At 42.5% G+C, this 23,839-nt stretch overlaps 2 protein-coding genes across 2 annotated transcripts in view; one reads left to right on the top strand and one right to left on the bottom strand.

Moving 5' to 3' along the window:
• The window catches only part of ece2a (endothelin converting enzyme 2a), a 74,758-nt gene extending 64,012 nt beyond the window's left edge, over nucleotides 1–10,746 (bottom strand). The window contains exons 1-2 of the mRNA XM_023405395.2: nucleotides 10,431–10,746; nucleotides 8,074–8,238 (exon numbers count right to left, since the gene is read on the bottom strand). Of these exons, the coding sequence (XP_023261163.1) occupies nucleotides 8,074–8,233 (160 nt within the window). The 5' untranslated portion in view covers nucleotides 8,234–8,238; nucleotides 10,431–10,746. The remainder of the gene's footprint in view (nucleotides 1–8,073; nucleotides 8,239–10,430) is intronic.
• A 4,577-nt stretch (nucleotides 10,747–15,323) lies between these two features.
• Nucleotides 15,324–22,816, top strand: map6d1 (MAP6 domain containing 1). Its single transcript, XM_023405473.2, has 3 exons — nucleotides 15,324–16,234; nucleotides 17,153–17,480; nucleotides 22,117–22,816. Exons 1-3 carry the CDS (start codon nucleotides 15,699–15,701, stop codon nucleotides 22,192–22,194), a joined length of 942 nt encoding a protein of 313 aa, XP_023261241.1. The 5' UTR covers nucleotides 15,324–15,698; the 3' UTR covers nucleotides 22,195–22,816.
• The last annotated feature ends 1,023 nt before the right edge of the window (nucleotides 22,817–23,839 follow it).

Raw genomic sequence — 23,839 nt, 5'->3', positions numbered from 1 at the left:
CCTCCCTCCCACCCTTGTGATTTTCATTCAGCATCCTTCCTCCATTTTTCTTCCCTGCTTTGCTGCATTTCATTCAGCCTGCACCCCTATCTGCTCGCTCCCTCTCTTATTTTCCATTCACATTCTGCGGCTCTGAGGCTCATTCATAAACAGCACCACTCCTTACAGCGGCAAAAAGTGGGGAGGAAGAGAGGGGAGGACGAGAGGATAGGAGAGGAGAGGGTGGGATGGAAGGAGGGTTGCCCCTACTGACTTACTGACTGCTGCATGCTGAGGGCTCCCTGAAAACTGAAAACAGCCAATCTGGATGCTGAGAAGAGGGGGGTGGGCGGGGGGAGGAAGAGAAGAAAGAGGATGGGGCCTCAAACTACACTCCCCTCCACCTCCTATGTTCCTCTCTCTTTCATTCATTCATTCATTCATTCCTTCATTCATTCATTCATTCATTCATTCATCCTGCATTCATACACACAACACACTCTCACCTGCCACAGCACTGCCACATCTGCTGCAGATGTTTCAGTACATCTAGGTAAAGACAAACAATGCAGTGATGTACAGAATTTTGTGTGTATGGACAGTATGTGTGCGTAATTATGTGTGCGTGTGTGTGTGTGTGTGTGTGTGTGTGTGTGTGTGTGTGTGTCTAATTTCCCTTCTGTGAGGCCAGAGGACACTGCAGACAAAACAACCTCTACTGCCTTTGCTTGTTGAGCAGCCACATTTATCACTGCATTACCTTGCTGCTGACAAACTGTTTTATCCAAGAAACAATACAACACCATATTTCTTCCTCATTGCTGCTCATCATTACCTTAAGACACGCAAATCTTTCAGTTAGTCAATGCAAGACCACGACATCAGTCTGATTAACATATAAACTTTTCAGAGGTTGTCAGAGTCTCTGAGACCAGGCAATACATAACACCGATATATTCCTTGAACGCTACCGTGAATAAGCCGGATGGCAAGTGCCAGCATTAACTAGGGCAGCGACATGGAGGACAGAGCCGATACAAGCCTATCTGATCAGACATGCTCCGCCTCCAGCCGCCACAGGAAGGAAAGGCTGCAATCAATAAAAGGAAGGGTAAGCGTGAAATGGCCGAGGCCTGTCTCTTGGTTCTATTATTCCTCTGAAAGCTGCCCCGCTCCTCGCAGCCTCACTGCTGTTGTTATTCCGCGTGCGGGGAGGAGCGGGTGCGTGCATGCAAGCACTCGTCTGTGCAGAGAGTGAGAGACATGAGAGAAGGAGCAGAATAATAGAGGGGAAGGATGAGTGGAAAAAAAGGTGAAATGGATGGAGGAGTGCGGAGATGAAGGTGGAAAGGAGTGAAAGAAAGAAAATACAAGAAAAAAAAAAAGAGGGAAAGGCACCGATAAGAAATAAAGGAGGGAAAGGTTACATGGAAAAATGCATAAAGTTCAAGTTTAGAAATGAAGGTTGAGCTTCCAATGAGCAACAGCATATCTGATGTCAACTGGATCTTCTGACAGCTGCTGAGACATAACTCCTGACTTCAAGTCTCCCTCACTCGCTCCCCCATGCTCCCCGTGTTGCCAGTGACTTTCCATCCCATCAGCATTTCATGTCTGTGCATGTGTATGTGCATGTGCATGCAAATGCATTTCCAACACTGTGGAAAAAAAGGGATGCGAGAGGATTGTCACCTATGATCTCCCTTTTAACACCTAAATTAAATCCTACTGCTTGGCCTATATGTTGCAGATGCACTGCATAGGTTTACAAACAAACATGACACTCTTACGCACATGGGTTAGCTCTTTCCTAGAGTCCACTGTGATAACGACACACAAGCACAGAAACAGGAAACTCTATGTCTGAGGAGCAGCGAGGGGTGGGAAGAGTTTACCAAGCTGTCTAAATCTATAACAGTAATTCTTTGTATTAAATATTCAACACATTGAGTAGAAGCATTATATACTACAGTATATAACATTTAACAGCAGCAGTGACTGATAGCTTCCGTAGAAGAGTGCACGTCTCAAATGAGATGCCAATTTCTGAATGAGCTGTAGCTCAACATAATAACCCAGGAGAGTCCAACAGTTAGTTGGACTCTCCTGTGAAAAGTGCAGCTCCCACAGCTCTCAACACTGTTGTAAACACCTCTGCCCCAGCTATATATATAACAGGACTGGCTCAAGGAACACAGGTGGACGTCTTTGATACCAAATACTGACAAGTAGGCGGGGGGGGGGGGGGGGGGGCAATGGTGGACGAGGAAAAAGAGAGGTGAGACGGCGAGGAGGAAATGGAGGAAGTGAGGGATCGCTCGGAGGTTATAGAAGGACGTGATGAGGGGGGAGGGGAGGGGGGGAGGTGTGAGGAATGAATGAGCAAGATGGGGCCTACTGGAGGCGGAGAGGGTGACGGAGGAAGGACTTAAAGAGGTTACATTGTTGCTAGGATGTAGTAATGTTCTTAATAAAAGTTATAATGTCACTGTAGTTAAGGTGATGTGCCATACATAGTTACACAGCAGCTGACTGAACAGTCACACTCATGGTCTTTCACTATTCCTTTGCCAGTAAACACCATCGACATCAACGACAGGAGCCGCAGGAACCAGTGACTGACAATGATGTCAGTAGGTGAGCTAAAAGGAGGCAGCAACACAGGACATTTGGAGATAAAACATACTGGTCTATCTATTCGACAACACAGGGCTGCAACTAGCAATCATTTTAATTATAAATTAAGATGCCAATTACATTCTCAATTTATATTGTTTATAAAACAGTGAACAATGACCATCCTGGATGCTGCAAACGGCCAGCTCTGTCCAAAAACTGTCCAGTTCAAGGTTTATTTACTAACCTTTTCCAGCCCTTTTAAGGGCGTCTTCATCAGCAGATAAGTGGGCCCGAGTTAAGATAGTCTTGTTAAAGATACTGTTCATAGAAGACAAAGTTTCATCTCCACATTTGCACAAAGCTGGAACCAATTCTGCTTGAAAAATGACACAAATGAATTTTCTGTTGATCAAATAACAACTGAATCTGCTGATTCTTTCAACCCTAATGAGCAAAGTCCACGCATGTACAAACACATAAACAGGCTAGCAAAGGAGAAACAGAACAAAACCAGGAGCCAGAATTTAAACATCCGTCAATACACAGGAAACGCAGGTAAGTCACCAAACCTTAACAAAACCAACAGACAAACCCATCTGTTGTTGTTAATTAGTTAATTATAAAGTTCATATCTGAAAATATGCAGACTGTATTTTAGTATCTGTGTCTGCATGCGTCTTGTTCAGACAAAGCTTCAATTACCTTGTAATTCTTGGTATCCCCTTAAGCAACCCATTGTATGTTACCAAACACACTTATTCTAATGCAGAAATGTCAGCACCGACGCTTTAAGACACCCACACACGTTTTAGTAGCCCTGCAGACAGACCCTGAGCGGTAGGTGTTTTTAGTGCGACGGTGGAGATCTGGTGTCATGCCCTCTATACCCAGCGCACTGACGTTAACATGTAAAGAACAATCTAGATAGATACTCCAAATACTCCCAGGATACATATCTCAGCCCTACACACTGCAGGGGATAAGAGCCATTACATCATCACCCCTCGCCTTGGGGCACAAAGCATGAGTGTTGACCAGTGGGAGACATGGGGTCATTACATCACTGGCAGCAGCCCGGAGCGGAGCAGGCAATAAAAGACGGAGCCGTGGCTGCGTGGCAGGCAGGAACCGGACCTTGTGCGAGCTGATCGTTGCTATTGCTCTGTAATGTGGCTAATACACATACAGGTCAGGTAGCGAGGAGTCAGAGTCTGCTTGACGCAATGCTGTGACACACACCACTCCAGGCCCTCAAGCTTACCATGCAGATGACCCAGCCAGTAATGAGCAGAGTTATGTCATATTATGAGGTTGTATAAGACACACACATTACAATCAATTACATGGTGTACCATTTAAAATATTCAACAATGTATTTTAAAACAAATGTTACTGCACTCAAGTTTGTAAATTATCAACTTTCTGCATCATTCTGAAGTAAAAACCAACACTGACCTAATGTCAATGTGGTTGAAGTGGGTGTCTGAGTGGGCAGTGCACCTTCTAAACAGGATATGCTATTATGAATGATTTTACAACACGACGGACTAAAGGATCAATAGTGAATGTCCATTTGAGAATTCATCCTTACATAAAATAAACACTCCAACCAACCAACACTGTACCTTCTTTGCTCGTGTGATGTTGAGAAGGTGAAAAACTGTCAATGTTAGAACAAGTTAACAGCATAGGATAGGAACCAGACAACAGGATAGAGTGAACACTGCTTAGTTATAACAGAAGAGAAACAAAAAAGTTCCTCCTGCCCACATGTCACACAAGGATCCTTGGGCAAGACACTGAACCCCAAATTACTCCTGATGGTCAGACCAGCACCTCACATGTTAGTTCCTTAAACAGCTGGGCAATGTGGCTTTTAGTAAACGTTAGTCACACACACTGTAAATAGTGTATTTATTGGGGACTATTTTCTGCAGCAGATTTGGGGCTCTAGAGAGTACTTACAGCAGCAGGACGGTGGTGTATCTGACTCTGATGCAAAATAAACTATCATGCAGTTTTATCATATACAAGGTACACGTAACAATGTGCGACTGTGGCTGACAACAATAATGAGAGCGCTGTGTCACAGAGGAATAAGCTATATCAGGCTTTGGACACACAGACAATACTTGTTACCAGGAACAATTCATTGTTGATTGTGGTCACAACTTTCATGGGATTTGTTGGCAACAAGAAAGAAGAATGGAGGTGATTTCCTGGTTTACAAATCATCACCAGACTTATGTGGTTCACTTTCTGTGGTCGTACTGCTACTATAAAGTGATCAAAAACAAAACAACTCAGAGGGGTCACCCAGCCTTATTGATTGCACCCCTAATAACAGAGAACACATCTTGCATTATCTAGTTTAATTTCAGACTATAGCTACAGTGTCGCTATAATCAAGATGAGGGGACAGATAATGCTGAGTAAGTGAGAATAATACCAAAAGGCAGAAGTAGGTTGCTACGAAGGTGGGAAGCAAAAACAGTGAAATGAGGGAGCCAGTCTCTCTAGATAATAAAAAAAGCAGTGGGAAAGAAGTGGGGCTTGGAGAAAACATGGAATAGGAGCCTAAGAGAGGGACAGCAAGATGTGGTATGAAAACAACAAACAGAGGAAAGAGAACGACATTAACACTGTCATCAGCATGCAGCAAAGCATTTTAGTTGTCTTCGTGTTTGCATCTCTCCCCCACTTCTCTCTCTCTCTCTCTCTCTCTCTCTGTGCTGCACAGATTATCTTAATGGAAATGACCTCCATCTGAGACAGTTGAGTGGCCCAAACATGATTAGTTATTTACCTCCCTTCCATCTCTCTTTCCTTTATCCCCTCATCACACACTAACAGCACTGTGGCGCCTCAAGTCTGTCTTTACGTCGTCCCTCCTCTCCCTTCTCTCTGCCAAGTTATGCCCTGATCCCCCCTATAGTGACGGTAATTTATTGTGTCATTTCATACGAGCCAATAGTCTCTCTGGATTTACAGACTTGACAAGAGATGGTAGCTGGGAAATGTGTGCAGCCGTGACAGGGGGTTTGTCCAAGCGTGGCGATATTTAAGTGCTTTTAAGAGCTCTTCATGTCTATACGACACGTGAGGGTTCACAGACCTTTACAGTAGGCTTCCCTATATAGCTCCTTATCTGTGCATGTGTGTTGTCAAGGAAGACGGCAACAACACGTGCTAGTGACAGAAACGTGTGATTCCATGATTTGGCAAGAGGAGAGAGATAAGAGAGAGAGATGCCCTCCAAGATGAGAGCTCTCAAGCGATATAATGGCTCTCCTTTGGGTTTAAATCAGTGTGCAGAAAGTGGTCTGCCCTGGTGTTGCCTGCTGCAGTCTAACGCAGGAGAGAGGCAAGAGAAGATATTTTATATATCAGCCTCCAGAGTCTCTGAGCCCACTCACGCCTCTGCTGTAGGTGTGCCTATGACGCACATTGAAAAAGTGCAGCTGCATACTATCTGTGTCTGCCTGTCTGTCAATGTTCTGACTTAGTGCTTCAAAATACAGTTCTGAACCAGCAGGGCACCAGACCGTCCTGATCTATATTCAAAAAGGAGACCTCCAGGTATAATTAACTTGTCTGTACGTTGGCACTGAAGTCTTGCAGGAATTAGACAGCAACAAAACACAGAGAGCTTTCTGTCGAGCAAAGAATACCCAACTTCTGACAACCTCACCAGTCCCCCTCCTATTCACCCCTCCTTCTCCTCCACACACACACACACACACACACACACACACACACACACACACACACACACACACACGCACGCACGCACACAGCAGAAAGCCCCTGTCACTCCCTGACACAAATTTAACAAACCTCTCGACACACACAAACACCACTGAGCATGCATAAACAACATTCACATCAGCAAGAGATAGACCACCATAGCCCTCTATGCTTCTGTGGAGGTATAACAGTCTAACCACAAAAGACTTTAAAGCTGGCATTTTCAGCAGACTGGCATCTGCCTACAACATATCCTAATTAAACCTATCCTAAATAAAACAACAAATTATTAAAAGTACTTCTTAATTGTCTTTTAATTGTCCAAAATCAGTCTGTCAAAGACATTTGCATCCTATCACAAGTGACTACGTCAAACTGTACAGCTTCACCTGAGGGAAAGAAATGCTCAGTTTTATAATGACGAAATAGATAAAACAGAACCACACGCACAGGTCCATACCTGCAAAACCATCAGCATAAGCATGTAAATAACAATTTCTTATGCCTACAATGAACTTACTCTAGCTTAAAATTAACAATAAACAAAGAGGACTTGATTTAATATAAGCAGTGAAGAATTTGTGCTCATAGTGACAATGCCTCCACCAGCTTTTGTCTCTCAAGGCATTTGCTTTACATTTTGCGCAGTTACAGTTCTCATGCAGGTCTAGTCTATGTTCAGCAGCAAAAACAGTGTCCATGCATCAAATTTTTTGAAGCATGTTTTACAGAGCCGCAAGGCCATTAAAACAAACAATCAGAAAAAAAAGCGGGTAGTGCAGGTAGTGCTGAGCACAAGAGAACTGCATTTATTTTCAATAGAACAGGGACATCTTGTGGACATTTACAGAAATTTCACTCAAGGACTCAACACACGAAAAACAAGTGTTGCTTTTATCAATAAAAAAGGACAGAGTCAACTCTATATTATTCACAGATAGAATACGTGAATGAAGGAAATAAGCGACCAGGATCCATTCTAAAATGTCTCAATAATAAAGAAAAGGTATGGGCATTGAAGCTGAATATGTTTCCATAGCACAGACTGGCGGAAACAGACACACACCAAATGTTGTCACTGAAAGGAAAAGTCTCTTTTCTTTTGTCAAATGAAATGCGTTTTGTTTTACACATGTCTTCAAAAGTTCAAAAATAATCTTTAATTGTTGGTAGCGAAATTGTCTCTGTTTATGCATTCTACTGGAATCAATATTGGCAGTAGTTTTTCCTACTTTCAAACAACAGCCAGCTCTGCCGGTTGTGAATGGGAACAACCGTTATTAGGCAGATGTCTACACATCTAGGTGCCAAATCTATTAATGCTTTTTATATCAAAGTACTCACGCCACTTCCACCACACCAATAAAGAGACAATGCTATGCAAACGACTGTCTGGGAAGATTTAACAGCAGTACAAGTGATGCTAATGACAGAATTGACAACCATGGTGATGGTATCTGACACTCATCATGACAAATGGTGACTTTGTCACTTAACTTGACAGCGAAAGATAAAACGATGACAGGAAATAAGGGAGAGAATAGACTGAATGCATCACAGGTCCCCAGCCGGACTCAAACCAGGAGTGTTGCAATTAGAATCACCAATCCACCGGGACAGTGCCAAATGTTCTGTACTATGCGTTTGTTATTTGGCATTGTGTAGTGAGAAGATGAAGGGAAGAGGCTACCATCCAAACTGCAGAAGCAATAACAGAAAGCTACTAACCAAGTATCAGAATGGAGTCTTCCTTCTTGACGTGTTCTTCCAAAAGGTGCTGGAATTTGGAGAAGCCACCTAACCAGTCATAACACTGCTCTGTCTTGTATCTTTCATCCCAGTAGTCAACATCTTTGTACCGGGAGTTGTCATCCGGCATGTAGTCCATATTCTCTGTAACACATAAATGTGACAAAATAAAAAAGAAATCTAAATCAAAATATCATATGTTTCCGGATAAAACACTAACTTCCGTTTTGGTTATATTCTCATCTCCCATCAGCAACTACTCTGATAATTGATTGATCATTTTAGTCATTTTTCAAGTCAAAATGCCGAATGTTTCCTAATTACAGCTTCTGAAATGTGATGACTTGCTGCTTTGTTCATATCATAGTTCAATGAAAATGTTTGGGTTTAAGTTGTTGGTTGGACAAAACAAGTCATGTGATGATTTCACCTTTGGCTCTGGGAAAATGTAATGGCCATTATCTAACATCTTATAGACCAAGTGGATGAAATGACAGAATAATCAGCAAATTAATTTTACGGCCCTAAAGTGTGGACATGTGATGTACGTGGTTTTATGTGAGTTTACATGGTGGGTTTAACATTTGCCTACAGACATTTTACCTACATTATGCTTTGTGTCTTTAAGGCTGTGAGTTTTAACTGGCTGCGAAACAAATTTCTCCTCAGGGACAACTAAACTGACTGCTTTGAATATTTTCAGACAGATTATAACTGAAATTTGTATAGATCTCACGATAAAAAGCTCATATGAATTTTTCTTTTAATTAGTTCAGAGCTAATTGACACTAAATATATGGAGTTATATAAGTTAGTGATATTCCTCTGGATTTTCTTTGTCACTCACTGACTGAGTTCACTTTGTGTTCAGTCAGAAACAGCCTGTACAACTGTTGCTACGATTTAGTTCACTGTGGTGGCATTAAATCATATTTTTGTTGATTTATATCCGTCCGACATTGATTTTCTGTCTCTTGAAAAACCACCTATTACCCACTTAATATATATTTATATCTGTACCGCTAAATGCCTGATGTGGTTGACACAACATCTTTAGTGGCAATGGCGGAGTGTGGGGTGACTTATGGGGCTCAAGCCCCAAACATTTTAGGTTTATTATATAACTTCAACCTTGTGCCATTTCCCTTTAGTCTCTTTGGCCTGGCCAGCAAATAAATGGAGCTCTATTACTGGGGAAATATCACCATCTATAGGTCCACCTGACAACTTGAGAGGCCATCAGGCTTGACGCAAAAGGAGTGATGATGTCGTTTTTGGCGTGCACATCATCACACAAGTTGAGCCTTGAGGGGAAAATGAGCGAGAAAGCAAAGAGGAAAGGAGAAGAGAAACCCTGTGGATAAGGAGCCAGGCGGAGAGGAGTGGAGAATTGGTGAGAAGATGACAAAAGTGGAAGTCAGAATTTGAGGAGTGAGGAAGAGAGAAGTGAAGGGAGGCGCGAAAGGGAAAGTGAGGAAAAGAATGAAGGAGAGAATATGAAATGAGATGGTTAAACTTGTGGAGACAGCAGGTGAAGGTGAAGAGGAAGAGGGATGAGATGAAAATGTGTTGAGAAGAAAGTACTGAAGAAAAGAGAAGTAAAACAGAGCAGAGGTGCCAGAAGCAGGTGTAAGAGAATGAGAAATGCATTTATTTCTTCCTTCAGTGGACTAGCCTACATATCCAGGTATGAATGAGAGGAGCTGAGAGAGAAAAGGAAAAAGAAAAAAGGAGGAAACGAGAACAGATCAATTAAAGTACTATAAGACAATAATACAGTATACGCCCATATTGTTTATCCTACACTGCTATCCCCTAAATAAATATAATATAATTTGAGTAAATGTTCTTCTGTTGGCCTAATATTCACTTCAGAGTATTGAGGACATTGATTCGCAATTAGAGCAGCCCACATGGATTCAAAGGTAGATTTGTCAGTTAAACATTCATTCAGTGAATTCTTCTCCTAGACCCTTAGATTTGGGCGAAGCCCCCAATGTTTACAACGTCTGGTTACGCCCCTGTTTAGTGCTAGGTTTCCTGCTGGCTGGCACAAGCATGAGCCATTTAAACATTCGTCTTCTGAACTCAACAGAGAATAAGAACATGTATCTGGACTTTTATAGCTTGGTTGGTGCTCTTGAACCTCCCTCTGCATACATTGCTAAATTAAATATTCATGTCCTGGTTGTAGGTACAGCGCATGCGGGATGAGAGTAAGTTGGAGCCGCATACTGCTCAGCTCTCGACTCCACTTCAGCTGAATTGACTTCTGACCATAACACATCCTACACACAGACAGCTTAGAATTACATATTATTCATTTAGGTACTTACGAAATCCACGTTAACGCCAGTGACTCTGTAATGAGTTTTTAAAAAGCCGGCTCGTACGTGTTCACGTCCACGTGTTGTAGGTTGTAGTTTACAGAAAGCGCATACCTCAGAGCGGATGTTAGTGTCGACGAGTCTCCAGCAAAATAAACCTTGACGAAAAATTAAAAGCGACCGTTGTCTAAAAGCTCAGAGGAATTTGTGTAATTAGCCTGAAGAGTAGACAAGTGTTTTCCATAGGTGTTTCCTTGCTGTTTTCTTTCTAGTTCTACTGCTGTATGTTTGAGAGGAGGCGGGGCAACATGATTTAACACTTTCGTGCCCATGCCACTGTCAAATACACATACTCACGCTTAAGTTCGCTTCCAATTCAGCTAAGGGGGAAGTTAAGGGAAACTTAACTCATCTTGCCTAATTTAATTTACCTATAGCTGCATTTCCTAGCTACTTTCTCTGCTCCCATGTTTTGGCAAATGCCAGATTTATTTTCTGAAGACACTGTATAAAAAAAACTTCTCAATAAAATTGTTATTTATGAAAATAATTTAGTCAATAAGTGAGATAAAAACAGAAACCTGAACATATCTGTGTCCTGCAGTACTAAGCAGGTCTATTGTGCCATATCAACTAAACCACAGTACATTGGTGCTCCATGTTCTCAAACAAAGATGTGAGTATCACATGTGAATTCAGTGTGAGCGCTGCCTAACATCTGCTGCAGCTGCTGAGCGGTTTAGGATATGCTGTTCCAAGGGAGCGTCCATGTCTGATGAACACCAGATCCAGCTGACGAACACCATCGCGCTCCTTTCTGTGTTCATGAGGAAGATGATGGTGAAGAGTCACCTCAAACTCAATGGGCTTCACCACATCATACCAGCTGAACTGGAGGTTTAGAGCATCATCGTCTTTATCAGGCTGTGAAAACAGTAACAAATGGATTTTAAAAACAACAGATTATATTATTACGCCATTTCCTGTCTGATGAACTGTTACACTTACTAAGTCATGCTCCCTGGTTTTGTATCTTTTGTGGTCCAGGGGTCTTTTTTCTTGCAGGTACAACTGGAACCAGTCGAGTAAAACAATGATTTCTGCTCCAGATTTTGTTTCTCAACTGCTCGGTAATGCTTCAGTTTAGAAATACCACACAAAATAAAATATTACTTCAAAATAGTGATGTAATCTTTTACACAATTATAGTAAATCCTTTTATTGCTTTCTGGGCACCCACTGTTTTAATGATGAATCTAACAAACAGACAAGACTCTAATGTATGACTGTTTCTGTTTCTCAACCCATGTTTCTCTGTCTGTGGTAGAGGTAAAAGCAGATCAAGTTTAGCTGACTCTTAAAAAGCCTCGAGTCAGAGCTGCACTGTCCTTTGTACTATGTGATACTAGGACTTTTCCCCTGCAGCTGCAATCATCAGGTCCATCCAATCTAATGTTTTTCTCTTAAATACAACTACTTCATGCCCACATATCCAGTGATCCTTTTTGAGGAGACTGCAGGGGGCAGTGCAGCGCAGCATTCCGCAGCTGCAGACAGATGTTTTGGATCTTTTCTGCTCTCTCTAATACTATGACATAATGTGTTCAGCAGCACCTTCAAAACCACAAAATTTTAAAACTACAAGGAAAACAACAAACCAGAAACAGCTGTGGGAAACAAAACAACTTATAATATATGTACATTATTATTATTTTTCTTAGTCATGTTGGAGTCAAATTCAGAAATATTTGCCTGATTCTATTTACCTTTTTTAATTTAAAAATCTTGAAATCTGTGTTGGTGCACAATAAATCCTCCTTGCAAATGTTTTGCCTTCTGTTTATTTTATTTTTTGACTCAAGCATTAAAAATGAGATGAAATAGTGAAGATGATGAAGGCTTTGTTATCTCTCTCTTTCTCACACACAAACACGCATGCACACACACGCACATATATCACTGTTTGTTTTAATTTGGCAAATTATTAACACAATTTTTTAAGAGAGTCAACTGTAAGCTATAAAAGTGAGACAGTAGCCAAAATGTCTCTGTTGCTTGAAGTAAAATTTCAATTTTTAACAGGGCTGAACTTAGATTACAGGACAACTTTATATGACAGTCCAAGCAGGTGGTGGTGATGTAATGGTGTTGGGAATATTTTCTTGGCTTGACTTTGAGCCATGTAATACCAATCAGTCATGGTTTGAATGCTAGTTGTGGCTGAGTACTGTTGCTGACCATGTGCTTCTCTTTTGTTGCCACAATTTACCATCTTCTAGTGGCTACTTCCAGCATGATAATGCACCATGTCACAAAGTAAAAGTCGTCTCAAACTGGTTTCATGAACATGACAATGAGTTCAGTGAACTTCAGTGGCCTCCCCAGACACCAGATCTGAATCCAATAGAACACCTTTGGGTTGTAGTAGAACAGGAGATTGGCAGCATGAATGTGTGGCATGATAAATCTGCATGTAGCAATCATGTCAACATGGAGCATAGTCTCAATGGAAAGTTTCTAACATCTTGTGTAATCCATGTCACAATGAACTGAGGCTGTTCTGAGCGCAAAGGGAGGACCCACCCAGTCCAGAAACAGGCCCATTATTGTGTGTCTATGAGTTGTTAACAGTCCCAAAAAAACATCTCAGATGGTTTCATTTAAATAACTGCTTGAGGCTCATAGAGGTGAAATTACACAATATTTCACAAAAAAACAAAACATAACATCCAATTATTAAAAAATCTGAGAAATGAACTATATTTCTGTAGCAGAACTTTGTGTTTTTCTTCTTTACTATCCCATTAATCATCTCACCTCAACCAGCTGCAAAAGTAAGTAAAATGTTGCACATTGATGATTCGGTATAAACAACCAGTTAATTTAATAAAACTATGTGGTCAGGGGTCCATTTTTCAGCATATTGAGTACTTTTACTTTTTACACTTACTGCACACCTGTAAGTTCATTTTGTGGTTAATGCTTCTGTACTTTAACTGAAGCTGTGTTTTGAATTCAGTGCTGCACTGGTACTTTTACTTAAGTCAAATATCTGAATAGTTCTTCCACCACTGCACAAACTAACTCACAGTATGTAACATTTCTGTCTTTTTGGAAATAATGCTAAAAATATATACAACCACACTTCATTAGCATGAAAAATATACAGTTCACTGTGGGAGAGTAATGTCATCTTGTCTCCTGCAGGTGGTAGTGTCACACTGGTATTTCAAAGGTTTTTACATCGTTCCAGTATCTGCCTCAAGCAATTCACTAACAACCTAACCACGGTCATCCCATTTCATTATGTGTTGTTGAAGGGTCATCTGCAGCTTGCTGCTCGGCTCACACCAGCAAACACACTACAGAGCCGCTGCCATTTATCACTGAGAGTACAGCAGTGTGATCAAGAGTAGAGAGAACCTGAACTTAAAGTTGAACCTGTGGTTAAGATGATTTATGGGCTGCAAGGGGCCCGTTCATCTTCATCAACCAGAGCCGCTTTTTTTCTGTGTCAAAACCCACCAAAAGTGCTTCTTAAAACGGTTGTGCTGCCTCCCTCTGAGAGGCTGAGCTCGCCTCCCTCTCTAAGAGCAGCTCACAGAGGGAAGTTCTTATGCCTTCAGTGCATCAAGTGACATACTGTCACCCTAATGTTTATCCCTCCATTTCACACCCATTGAACCATAATCAACTGTAATTCTCTACACGCAGTTGGGCACTAAAGCTTTCCTGACTGCAGTCATAGCTCCTCTCTTTTATAGCTCAGCCACCATTTTGGTAAAAAAAAAAATCAGTTATCTCAGAAGAACCAGACCACTTCAAATTCTGTTCACTATTTCTAATACCACTTGAAAAGTAGACTACACTGGTTTTGAAAAGATAGGCATAATGTTGAGCTTGATTTGGTGGGTCAGTGCGCTAAGATGAGATGCACTGTGTTCATAGTATTAAACTGTGAAGTCCACTTATCTTTTTTCTTTTCTTTTTTTTTTAGCTTTTAAAGTACCATCCATATGTTATTTAAGGGAAACTCTAGTGTCAAAGCCAAAACTAAAAGTAAACATTGTTTCAATCTGAGCTTTTTTTTCAAAAGACAGACTGAGCAGCAACCTGCAGTATATGACCAATGGTAATAATGCTCTGATACAATGGGGCCATGTAAGCTTTCTGTGGGGAAGCTTAACTGTATGCTGCCCACAGAATTTAAGATTCTGCTTAAGCTTGTGCTACGCAAATATTTCTGGGGCCTGATGGTAACGGGTTAGGGTTATGATGGGCCCCGCATGAACAATCCCACACAGGTCCCACATTTGAACTTGTCATAGTAAGAAGAGCAGTTGTTACCAATAACATTAAAAAAAGTTTCTGTTTTATTGAAGTGTCCCATTTAAGCCAGGACAGTGTGAGCCAGCATGCTCAATACCAGAGCCCTGAAACTGAAGCAGCTAAATGGAATACAGCCATCACTCATTTTAATTATTGACAAATTTTTCCTGTTGTGACAAAAATGTCTTCTGTTGTTTTCGATCATGATGAGAGAAATTCACTGTAAATACTGTTTGTTTTCCTCATGACCTCAATGGAAAAGAAGCAGGTTGATGCAACACATGGCAAAGAGTAACTGTGAGAGATTCTACCAGCCACTTAGAAATATATCATCTCCACACATTCAGCTGCTCATGGTGAGTGTTTCTAAGTGGAGACTAACCCAGTCTCCCAGCCTATACTGTATAATGTATGTTTGACGCTGCATCATAATTATGTAACCCTCAGCATACTGGCAACAGTTTAGGTGCAATAATTTCAGTGGTTGTAAGTGGAGAAGCCATAAAAACAAATCAAAACAGCTCCAGCTTTGCATTGCGCGAGCAGATGAATGTGGTGGAGAAAAAAAATAACGGCGTTTCTTTGATGTTGAATCCGCTGAGACCGATGCGGACACTCGGGATCCGGTTAGAGATGCGGAGAATAATTTGCCACAGATTCCTCTGCTTAGTGGAGGCACTATCACAGACCACGTGAGAGGAATATTCAGTGACGGTCCCCGACAGTCCGGTTCATCTCTGCTGCTGACATGGACTCTTGGACAGTCTATAGTCTCAGCTTCTCAGAAACGGACGTGGAGGGAGGGCGGCACTCTGTCTGAATGTAACCTTTGATCTTTTGCCGTTTTCTGTTCTTTTTTTCTGTTCTTTTTTTTTGTTTGATTTTTTTTTTTTCTTCCTCCTCTCGCTTCTCTCCTCCACAAGCCGAACAGTTTAGAGGGTGGGGGGTATGGCTTGGCCGTGCATCAGCAGAGTGTGCTGCCTGGCTCGCTTCTGGAACCAGTTCGACAAATCAGACCTCTCCGTCCCGCTCACCATCCAGAACTACTCGGACATCGCCGAGCAGGAGGTGCGGTCCGTCACCAAACAGGTCTCCGCCTCGGAGCGCGCACCCGGGAATAACTACTCAACCCCGGACCCGCGCGGCGCCGGTTCCCCTCAGGCGCCCGCAGATGGCCCGGGGACCCGCGGATCATTTAGGGCAAGGAAGGAGCCCAGCTACAAGCCCCGGGAGGACTACCACCCGCCCGGAGTGCCTTTCCCCAGCGTTACCCAATACAAGCAGGATTTCAAACCCTGGCCCATTCCCAGGAAGGAGAATTTCCCTTGGATTAGTAACGGGGGGAGCAGGGCGGACAGTGTTTCGGACAGCCCGGTGAACAGTTGCCACAGCCAGGCACAACCGGGGGAGAGAGAAGAGCGGGGCAGGGGGCAGAGGTGGGGGGAGCAGCAGGTGACGGAGGAGAGCAAAACCAGCTCCTACAGGTAGGTCATGTCAACCCTCTTTTCCCTTCCATCAGACTACTGGAGGACTTGGGGGGGGCGTGTGTGCTGATGCTTGCTTTGATGCTTCGTTAGATGCGTTTTATTGGTAGTTCATTGACTCAGCAAGCCTGCATATCCATTTATGGGAGAGTTCAAGTATGAATTTGATTTGATGCGTTTTATTTCAGGTATGTGGTCAGGAAGGAACCTTTTTGGCTTGTCACAAGAGAAGAAATGTTGACTTTTTCCTATTATAGGTTCCTATGAATTACCAGCAGTGCAACCAAAGGATGATTTTCTTTCTCAGACTGATTCATTTGAATATTTTAGAGGTTTGAAGAAATAAAAATTGTTTCACAATAAACAACAAGAATTAGAGAGAAAAAAAAAAAATATGTGCATCAGGAATGAGTTTTTGTCACCTTGTGACCCCTCAGATCTATCTTATGACCCTTTGAGTGCAGTGGTCCAACCTCCCACATTGGGAACTGACTGATTTACCTAGAGTTATTATAATAACCTCTGGAGATTAAAGGGACACTCTGGTGATTTAGTGTCACCACAAAGTTGTTGAGACACTACTCTAAAAAAGCGAGATTTATGGGATTTTAATCATGAGTCAAGCTCCAAAAACACTGGATCCAACACTGCAAATAATGCAGCTTGAAAGCATCTTTCATTACACCCTTTAAATCTCTCAAGTACAATCCAAGATAACCCTGATGACTTTAAGAAGCTCATTATAAAATACATGCGAAGCACTCGCCATGACAAATAAAGTGATCTTCATGTGTAAAATCGATAGAGTGCCCCATTCAGTCACACTTGCCCAAGGGTGTCATTTCAAAAACAAGCCAGACACAAACTTCTGGCTGTACTGAGCCTCCATCAGCCTCTGATGTTTCCCTCTTCCTCCAGGCAAGAGTACAGGCCTTGGACGGGGGTGAAACCAGCCAAAAGTGCGAGGAAAAATCCTCCAGCTCAATACTCCAGCCCTGGGACAGAGGCCACCCATGTCCCACGAGAGACCAGCTACCAGGCTGCCTACAGCGGGGACGGCCACAGGTCCATAGGGCTGCATCAGGGGGAGCAAATCATCCGATCTGCTGTCTCCAACATACAACCTGTTGCTGTCCCCCAGCCTATCTCCACTGCCGTGCGGGTTGGCGGAGCACCCAGCCCCTCCAGCCTCCAGCAGAGCGTCCCGCCTGAGAGAACCGAGTTCAGTGGAATGACCAAGGGAGAGGTAGGCAAAGACAGCAATGTTGTTCAAAATGTATACCGTCCCGTTATACTAAACCAAAAATCCAGTGTCAATCATTCAGCTAGAGGAGTGATGTTGTGCATTTTACTAAAAGAAGCTGCGGGTTCAAAGTGCTCATTAAAAAACGCTACAGCATGTTCCTCCTGAAAGTCATCTTCACCCGTCTCCCTGGTGGCCTGTTGCTGTTGGAGAGTCTCAGAAAAGTGATACAGCATTCTGTCCCTAAGCAGCTCAAAGTGACCCAGCTGTTTAAAACAGGCCATGTACTGTGTTAGGTAACACTCTGCTGGTGCTACACTCATTACTTTGACCTGAATAGAACGAGCTTGATGAGAACAAAGACGAAAACGGGTAACTCTTCCAGCTGTGCTCCATTTTGGTCAGAAAATTAAACAAACCTGCAGATAAATATACTGATGTCTGTCTGAAAACATTATTTCTGATCATGGCTGCACTGAAACACGAGTGCTTAAATGATCCTTGTCGTTTTATTCCAACACTTAGAAATGATCTGTCAAACCACAAATCTATCTTTAGACACTCCATTCCAATAATAAAATCGTATAAACTGATTTCTCCACATTTTCTATTTCATTCATTTAAAAGAATTGATTAGGCTACAACAGTTCTGGGATTATCATTAAATGCACATGAACATGAAAGGATATCCGGCCAAGTGTTTGGAAATGACAGCTAATAAAAATACAATAACTGGGCACTTCTTTACCTTGATATTTTACATTTATGTCTTTTTCATGTGCTCCACCGTCACACAACCATTTCAGCAGGAAAAAAGCACACAAACGTTTAAATGCATGCCAATTCTAATGTCAAGTAAGTAAATGTTTTTAATTTGGCCCAGTGACAAAGTGATAGAATCACCCCGAATATTCACACAATTTTGGCTCCAGGTTTGGGCTCTTAGACAAAGACAGGCACATTGAGACAGATGTACAGTGAGGCTGAAATTTAAAGCAAAACTAACTGCAACACAGCGAGAGGATTTGCCCAGTCATTTCAGTCAGGTTGTTCCAGATTAGTGCAGGATTTAAACTGGGTGAGGGGACATATATCCTAAGCCCCCACCCCCACCACCACCCCCCTCCTCTGTCCGCGAACATCAGCTGTTGCAGGACAGTAAGTGAGAAAGTTTTTGGGAATCTCCAGAGGTTTAGTGCCATCCCTCTTCCCCACCCACACCACTTCTGTGCCATCTGCCAGACGCGAGCCGGACCAGGTCAGGCTGGTTTGTCTCTTTGCACACTGTGTAGCAACAGATGCCCAAATAAAATCTTGTACGGAAAGGTATCGGGGAAGGGTTAGCAAATGTGAGTTTGTGGTAAATAGCTGTGTTTTTCCCTCTCTTCTGAAACTTTAGTCCCTTTGCGAGAGAGTTTCAGGGAAAAATCAAGACGCCCCTCTGGTTATTTGCATAATTTTCTGAATAATGACTGCTCCATTAAGCTGTTATGTCCCTCAGTGATGGAGGTCGAAGTGAGAGATGTCAATGGCAGGACACAGACTCTATTAATAATGCTGGCCCAGTTGGAGTGAGAGTTCACGGCACATTAAGTGTGTTCGGCTGTGAGACTGCACAATGCAGTCAATATTACGCGCGTATATGTACATGTACACTGTGCTGTTTTTCAATGTTCAGGCATTTCATCAGTCATACCACAATATGTCAGGGCGACACAAACCGGCCTGGCAGCAAATCAAGTTGATCTTAGATAATCCACCCCTGTCACCACCGGCCCACTCACTGCCAACTCATTATTGACTCACCAGCCCCCTGCAGAGGTGTCTGACCAAGCATTACACATCCCACTCCAGCATGCATTACACTGGGTCATGGTGCTCGGCTGGTATTTGTGAGGGCATTTTGATGCCATTCTGTAAAAATACAGGACTATACCAAACTGTGTTATCACCAGCCGACAAAGCTTCTTGATTCAGTGTGGAGCAGAGCAGCTGATTCAAAGAGACTGGCTGTGTCTATTCATTAAAAGATTTAATGGTTAAGTCCCAAATAAGCTGCTGAAATCAAAATCAATCTGCTCTTGGTGATAAAGGAGTTGGGCAGCCATGAAATTCTCATAATTGCTCAAATCAATCTATCAAATTGCGTGCTCCCCCACCTTTAACAGATAAAAATCCATCTCAACAGATAAAAGCCGTGTCTAATTTTATGACATGCAGATGACAATTGAGTGATTAGAGCGCACTGAGCTTTGCATGATGAGAGAGCTGTGTTTTCCTGAATTTGCTGAACTCAAAAACCTAATTTAAAACATCCCAGTGAAAGGATGTTGCGAGCTGTCAAGAGGAGAGAGCGAACCTCTGTTAAACCTGAAACCCAGCTTGTCCGGCTTGTCTGGCTTAAATGGGTGCAGTTCTGAACTCTCAGCACAGTGTGTGTGTCTGTGTGCGTCTGTGTTTGTGTGTGTGTGTGTGTGTGTGTGTGTGTGTGTGTGTGTGTGTGTGTGCGCGTTAGAAATCATGGGGCCGGCAAGCGCAACACAAGGCAAACAGATTTGTGAGGATGGGCTGTTTAATCCGCAGTGTGTGTCAGGGATGAGCGAGACAAAACCGCTGAATGGGGAACAGGTTTAGCATGCAGAGTGGAAACCTCAGCAGGAAAGTCTTCTCACGACAAATTCTTGGTTGTTTTACAGTCAGCTTATAGGCAGCGTTTCCCCTGAGATTTGGGATTGTGCTCCCACAGCTCACAGACAACCCCGCTTAACTTCTGCATACAGTGTGCTGTGTTTTCACATGGCAGGGACACACACGGCACGGTGGAGGGATGGATATGGCTTTAAACTGCAAAAAAAGATTTTAGGCAGCCTGTAGGGGCATTGCAGCCTTAGATGCACTTTACTGTCACCCCCCTTTTCCACAACTTCTTTCTCTTCAGCTACCCAGGGACGCAGCAACAGGGGTGGCACGGGCCACAGACGGTGAAAGGTGGTTGGCTTGTTAAGACTCATGGCTGGATACTGAAAAGGCCAACTGTGCGCAGCCTCAGGGCCCCCGGATCAACCGCTCTATTAAGTAACTGTTAACATTTCTTGTAGGAGAGCCAATCAAAACACTACAGAAACACAAAACCACTACAAAGAGACAGAAAAAAACACCTAAAAAGAGACACAGAGCTGCTACACAGAGACACGAAACGACTGAAGAGAGACGCAACATGACTAGAAAGACATGCAAAATGACTTCAACAAGATACAAAACAACTGCAGACACCAAATGACTTCAAGAAATGTAAGCTATACTCTGTTTCTCTCAGTTTGGGAGTCTTGCTTCTAAATATATGAGGGGAGGGGTGGGGGGCATTGTCTCATAATGTGCCCTGTTGGCAATGGGGAGTTACAAATAGCAGCTATTTGTTGAAATTATTTCACATTAGAATATTTAAAGCTGTTTATTTGGCATTCATTACAGTGAAGAAATCATGGAAGTATTAATAATGTCTGAACATTTTTTAACTGAATTTACAAATGTGCCGTCCTTCTCTAAAACTGTGCCGCATTCAAATGTTTCCAACCCCGCCCCTGCAGTTACCATCCATTGTTTTGCTCTCTCTCTCTCTCCCCGTCTCTCGCTTTCCTCACCCTTACGTCTACATCCCCAAAGCCAGACTTTCTCTTGTTTTTCTCTCCCCTTTTCTATCACTTGGACCTCTTCCCTTTTCCCACGCTGCCCAGGACTACAGAAACATGTCCTGTGCCAAATTGGCAGGACTATGGCAGGCAGGAGAGGAGGGGATTGCACTGAGAGAAAGACAAAAGACGGCTGAGGGGAAAGAGACAAGGATAGTGAAAGAGACAAGGAGAGAGGAATGAGATGCAGCATGTGATAGATAGGTGATAGAGAATGAGAACGAGAAGAGGGGGAGGGGGCTAGAGTACACCATTTGATGGATTATCTGTTAAAGTGCAATGTTGCACCGGGTTGCAGTCTTCTTTGGCACCAATCTAATTTAGGAGAGAGGCAGACCTGGCTGCTACACAGAGCAGAAAAGACAGTGTGTGTGTGTGTGTGTGTGTGTGTGTGTGGGGAGGAGGTGAACACACTCGCACACCAATCTGACTTGCTGAACAACATGTACTGCCTTCCCTGCCACCCACAGCGCTGTATAGTCACATTTAAAGTGCTGCTGGGACAGCAAGCCGACAATCTCTCCAAAGACTGTCTGATAAAAGCTGCCACGCTCCATAGCAGCGCAAGTAAACTGGAATACTGTAGCTTGGCCCATTTTCATTGACAGATCCAATAATTGCTAGAAAGAATATAATACGAGCAACTTTCGGTGACATTTATTTATTAACCACAACCTGGATAGATTCTGGTCGGGCTCTGGGAATATCTGTCATCATCAGAACAGAGCAGCTCTAAGCAGGAAGTAGCAATACTGTCCAGGCTGCTTGCTCTCCGACAGCAGACCTGATGCTTTCTGACGGCACAGCCCAACCAGTCTCCTCTCATTTCATGGGTCCAGTGTGAGCCCCACAGCTGCTGCCCTCTCTGGTTTCATCTCTCTGATCACCTTAAAAGCTGCTGTTATACCTGTCTCGCTTCTCTCTCTCTCTCTGTCTCTCCCTCGTCTCAGGAACATCTGGTGAGGACCAAGCTCCCTCCGAACCCGTCTGCTGTCTTTCAAAGTGGATCGAGGGTCTTCAACATCTGAGGGCTGCTCCCATTTCCAACCATTCCACTTTGATCGGTATAAGTTTTACGGCAATCAACAGGGGAGCGTTTTCAGTCCATTCCACAACACAAGAATCTATGCAAGGGAATGTATTGTTGTGAAGGCTGTGGAGCTGCAGAGTCAGTCTCCCAAGTGGAGATAGATAGATAGATAGATAGATAGATAGATAGATGCCCCCCTTTTACACTCCTCCTTGCCCCCAGTTGCTATGGAAATGCATATGCATGAAACAAAATAATTTTGAAACAAGCTTTTTTTTTCCGTTTTTGCGGTTATAGACGCACAAGAAACTGGCTGCTGTGTGTTTGTTTGTATGTGTGAGTTTGTGTGTGTGCACCTGCTGACTTGTCCTTTATTGTATACAATGTTGAGTCTGCTCCAATAATGAATGACAAGGTGTTTGCTTAGACTAATCTGTTACCCTTCGGTGTTGCTAGAAATCTGCTCGAAGATAAGTTATTTCCTCAGTATTCGATTAGTTTACTATTTTGGGAAAGTCTTGTTCAGTCTATTATTTTGTTAATCTATTGTTTAAGAAAAAGAACAAATATATAATGTAAGTGAAATGACAATAAAAGAATATTAGGTCCTTAGCACTTTCTATCTGATGTCACTTGGCTCTTTATCTGCACTGGATTTCTTTTTTATGGCATCACACTGATCTGGGTGGTAGTATTAGTATTGAATGAAAAGAGCAGTGATTACAGTTACCTGCTATTATTCCAAAGGTCAGGAAATGTAATGTAGTCGATGTACATTTAATTGTAAGGAGTAGTTTATGGGTGTCATTTTGGTCAATATGCTTAATTGCTTTCTTTGCAAGAGTTAGATGAGAAGATTAGTACCACTCTCATGTCTGTGCCTTAAGTAAACCAGAAAGTGGTTAGCTTAGCTTAGCATAAAAACTGAAAGAGAAACAATTACCCTGGCTCTGTCTAAATTTCAAAAATCAACCTACTGGCACCTGACTAATTAAAATGTTGCATTTTGTCTCTGCCAGTTAGACTTGAGGAAATTACTGCACCTGGTTGTTGTCTGCAAAGAATTACTACTATGTAGAGTGGTATCGATTTTCATGCAACTCTCTGCAAGAAAGTGAATATGTACATTTCCCAAAATACTGAACTATTACCTTTGAAAAGTAGAACTCACCAGCATCATCTTTCAAAAAATAATGGTGCTGTACTCTGGATAATCCCACAAACCTACCTGTCAACAGTTTTCATTGGGACTATTTCTTTTGTACTCAGTAGTTCCAGTGGAAACTGTTCACAGCAAGGCCTGAGGATTATCCAAACTAGCACTAATGCTGTTTCTGGAAAGACAGAAGTATGAGTCTCCATCTCAACTGTATTGTGGGTTGGTAGTAGAAATCTCAGAGACAGATGTTTTCAAATCAAAACTGTCTGCTTGGCCACATACCACTAAAAATAAAGTGATAAAATGTTTTTATATAATTTGGGTGAACTGGCCCTTTAACCTTTGAGTTTAAGGAGGTGCCTACATCTCTATCCCTGATTAGTTAAGAAATTCTTAAATTCATTATCCACAATTTACCCTGTGTTTATCAAAAAACTAAACAAACAAAAAAGATTTTTCTACACAGGTTTGCAAGAAATAATTC

Source organism: Seriola lalandi, unplaced genomic scaffold (assembly GCF_002814215.2).
Source record: "Seriola lalandi dorsalis isolate HSWRI2012SDOR001 ecotype SW California unplaced genomic scaffold, Sedor1 jcf7180002054277, whole genome shotgun sequence".
Taxonomy (NCBI): Eukaryota; Metazoa; Chordata; class Actinopteri; order Carangiformes; family Carangidae; genus Seriola; species Seriola lalandi.
The sequence above is the reverse complement of the archived record's forward strand: the minus strand, read 5'-3'. Positions and strand labels throughout refer to the sequence as shown.

Coding starts and splice junctions, on each gene's coding strand:
- map6d1 (XM_023405473.2), top strand. CDS start 15,699: ATGGCTTGGCCGTGCATCAGCAGAGTGTGCTGCCTGGCTCGCTTCTGG. Junction 16,235..17,152: donor AGCAAAACCAGCTCCTACAG/GTAGGTCATGTC, acceptor CTCTTCCTCCAG/GCAAGAGTACAGGCCTTGGA. Junction 17,481..22,116: donor GTGGAATGACCAAGGGAGAG/GTAGGCAAAGAC, acceptor CCCTCGTCTCAG/GAACATCTGGTGAGGACCAA.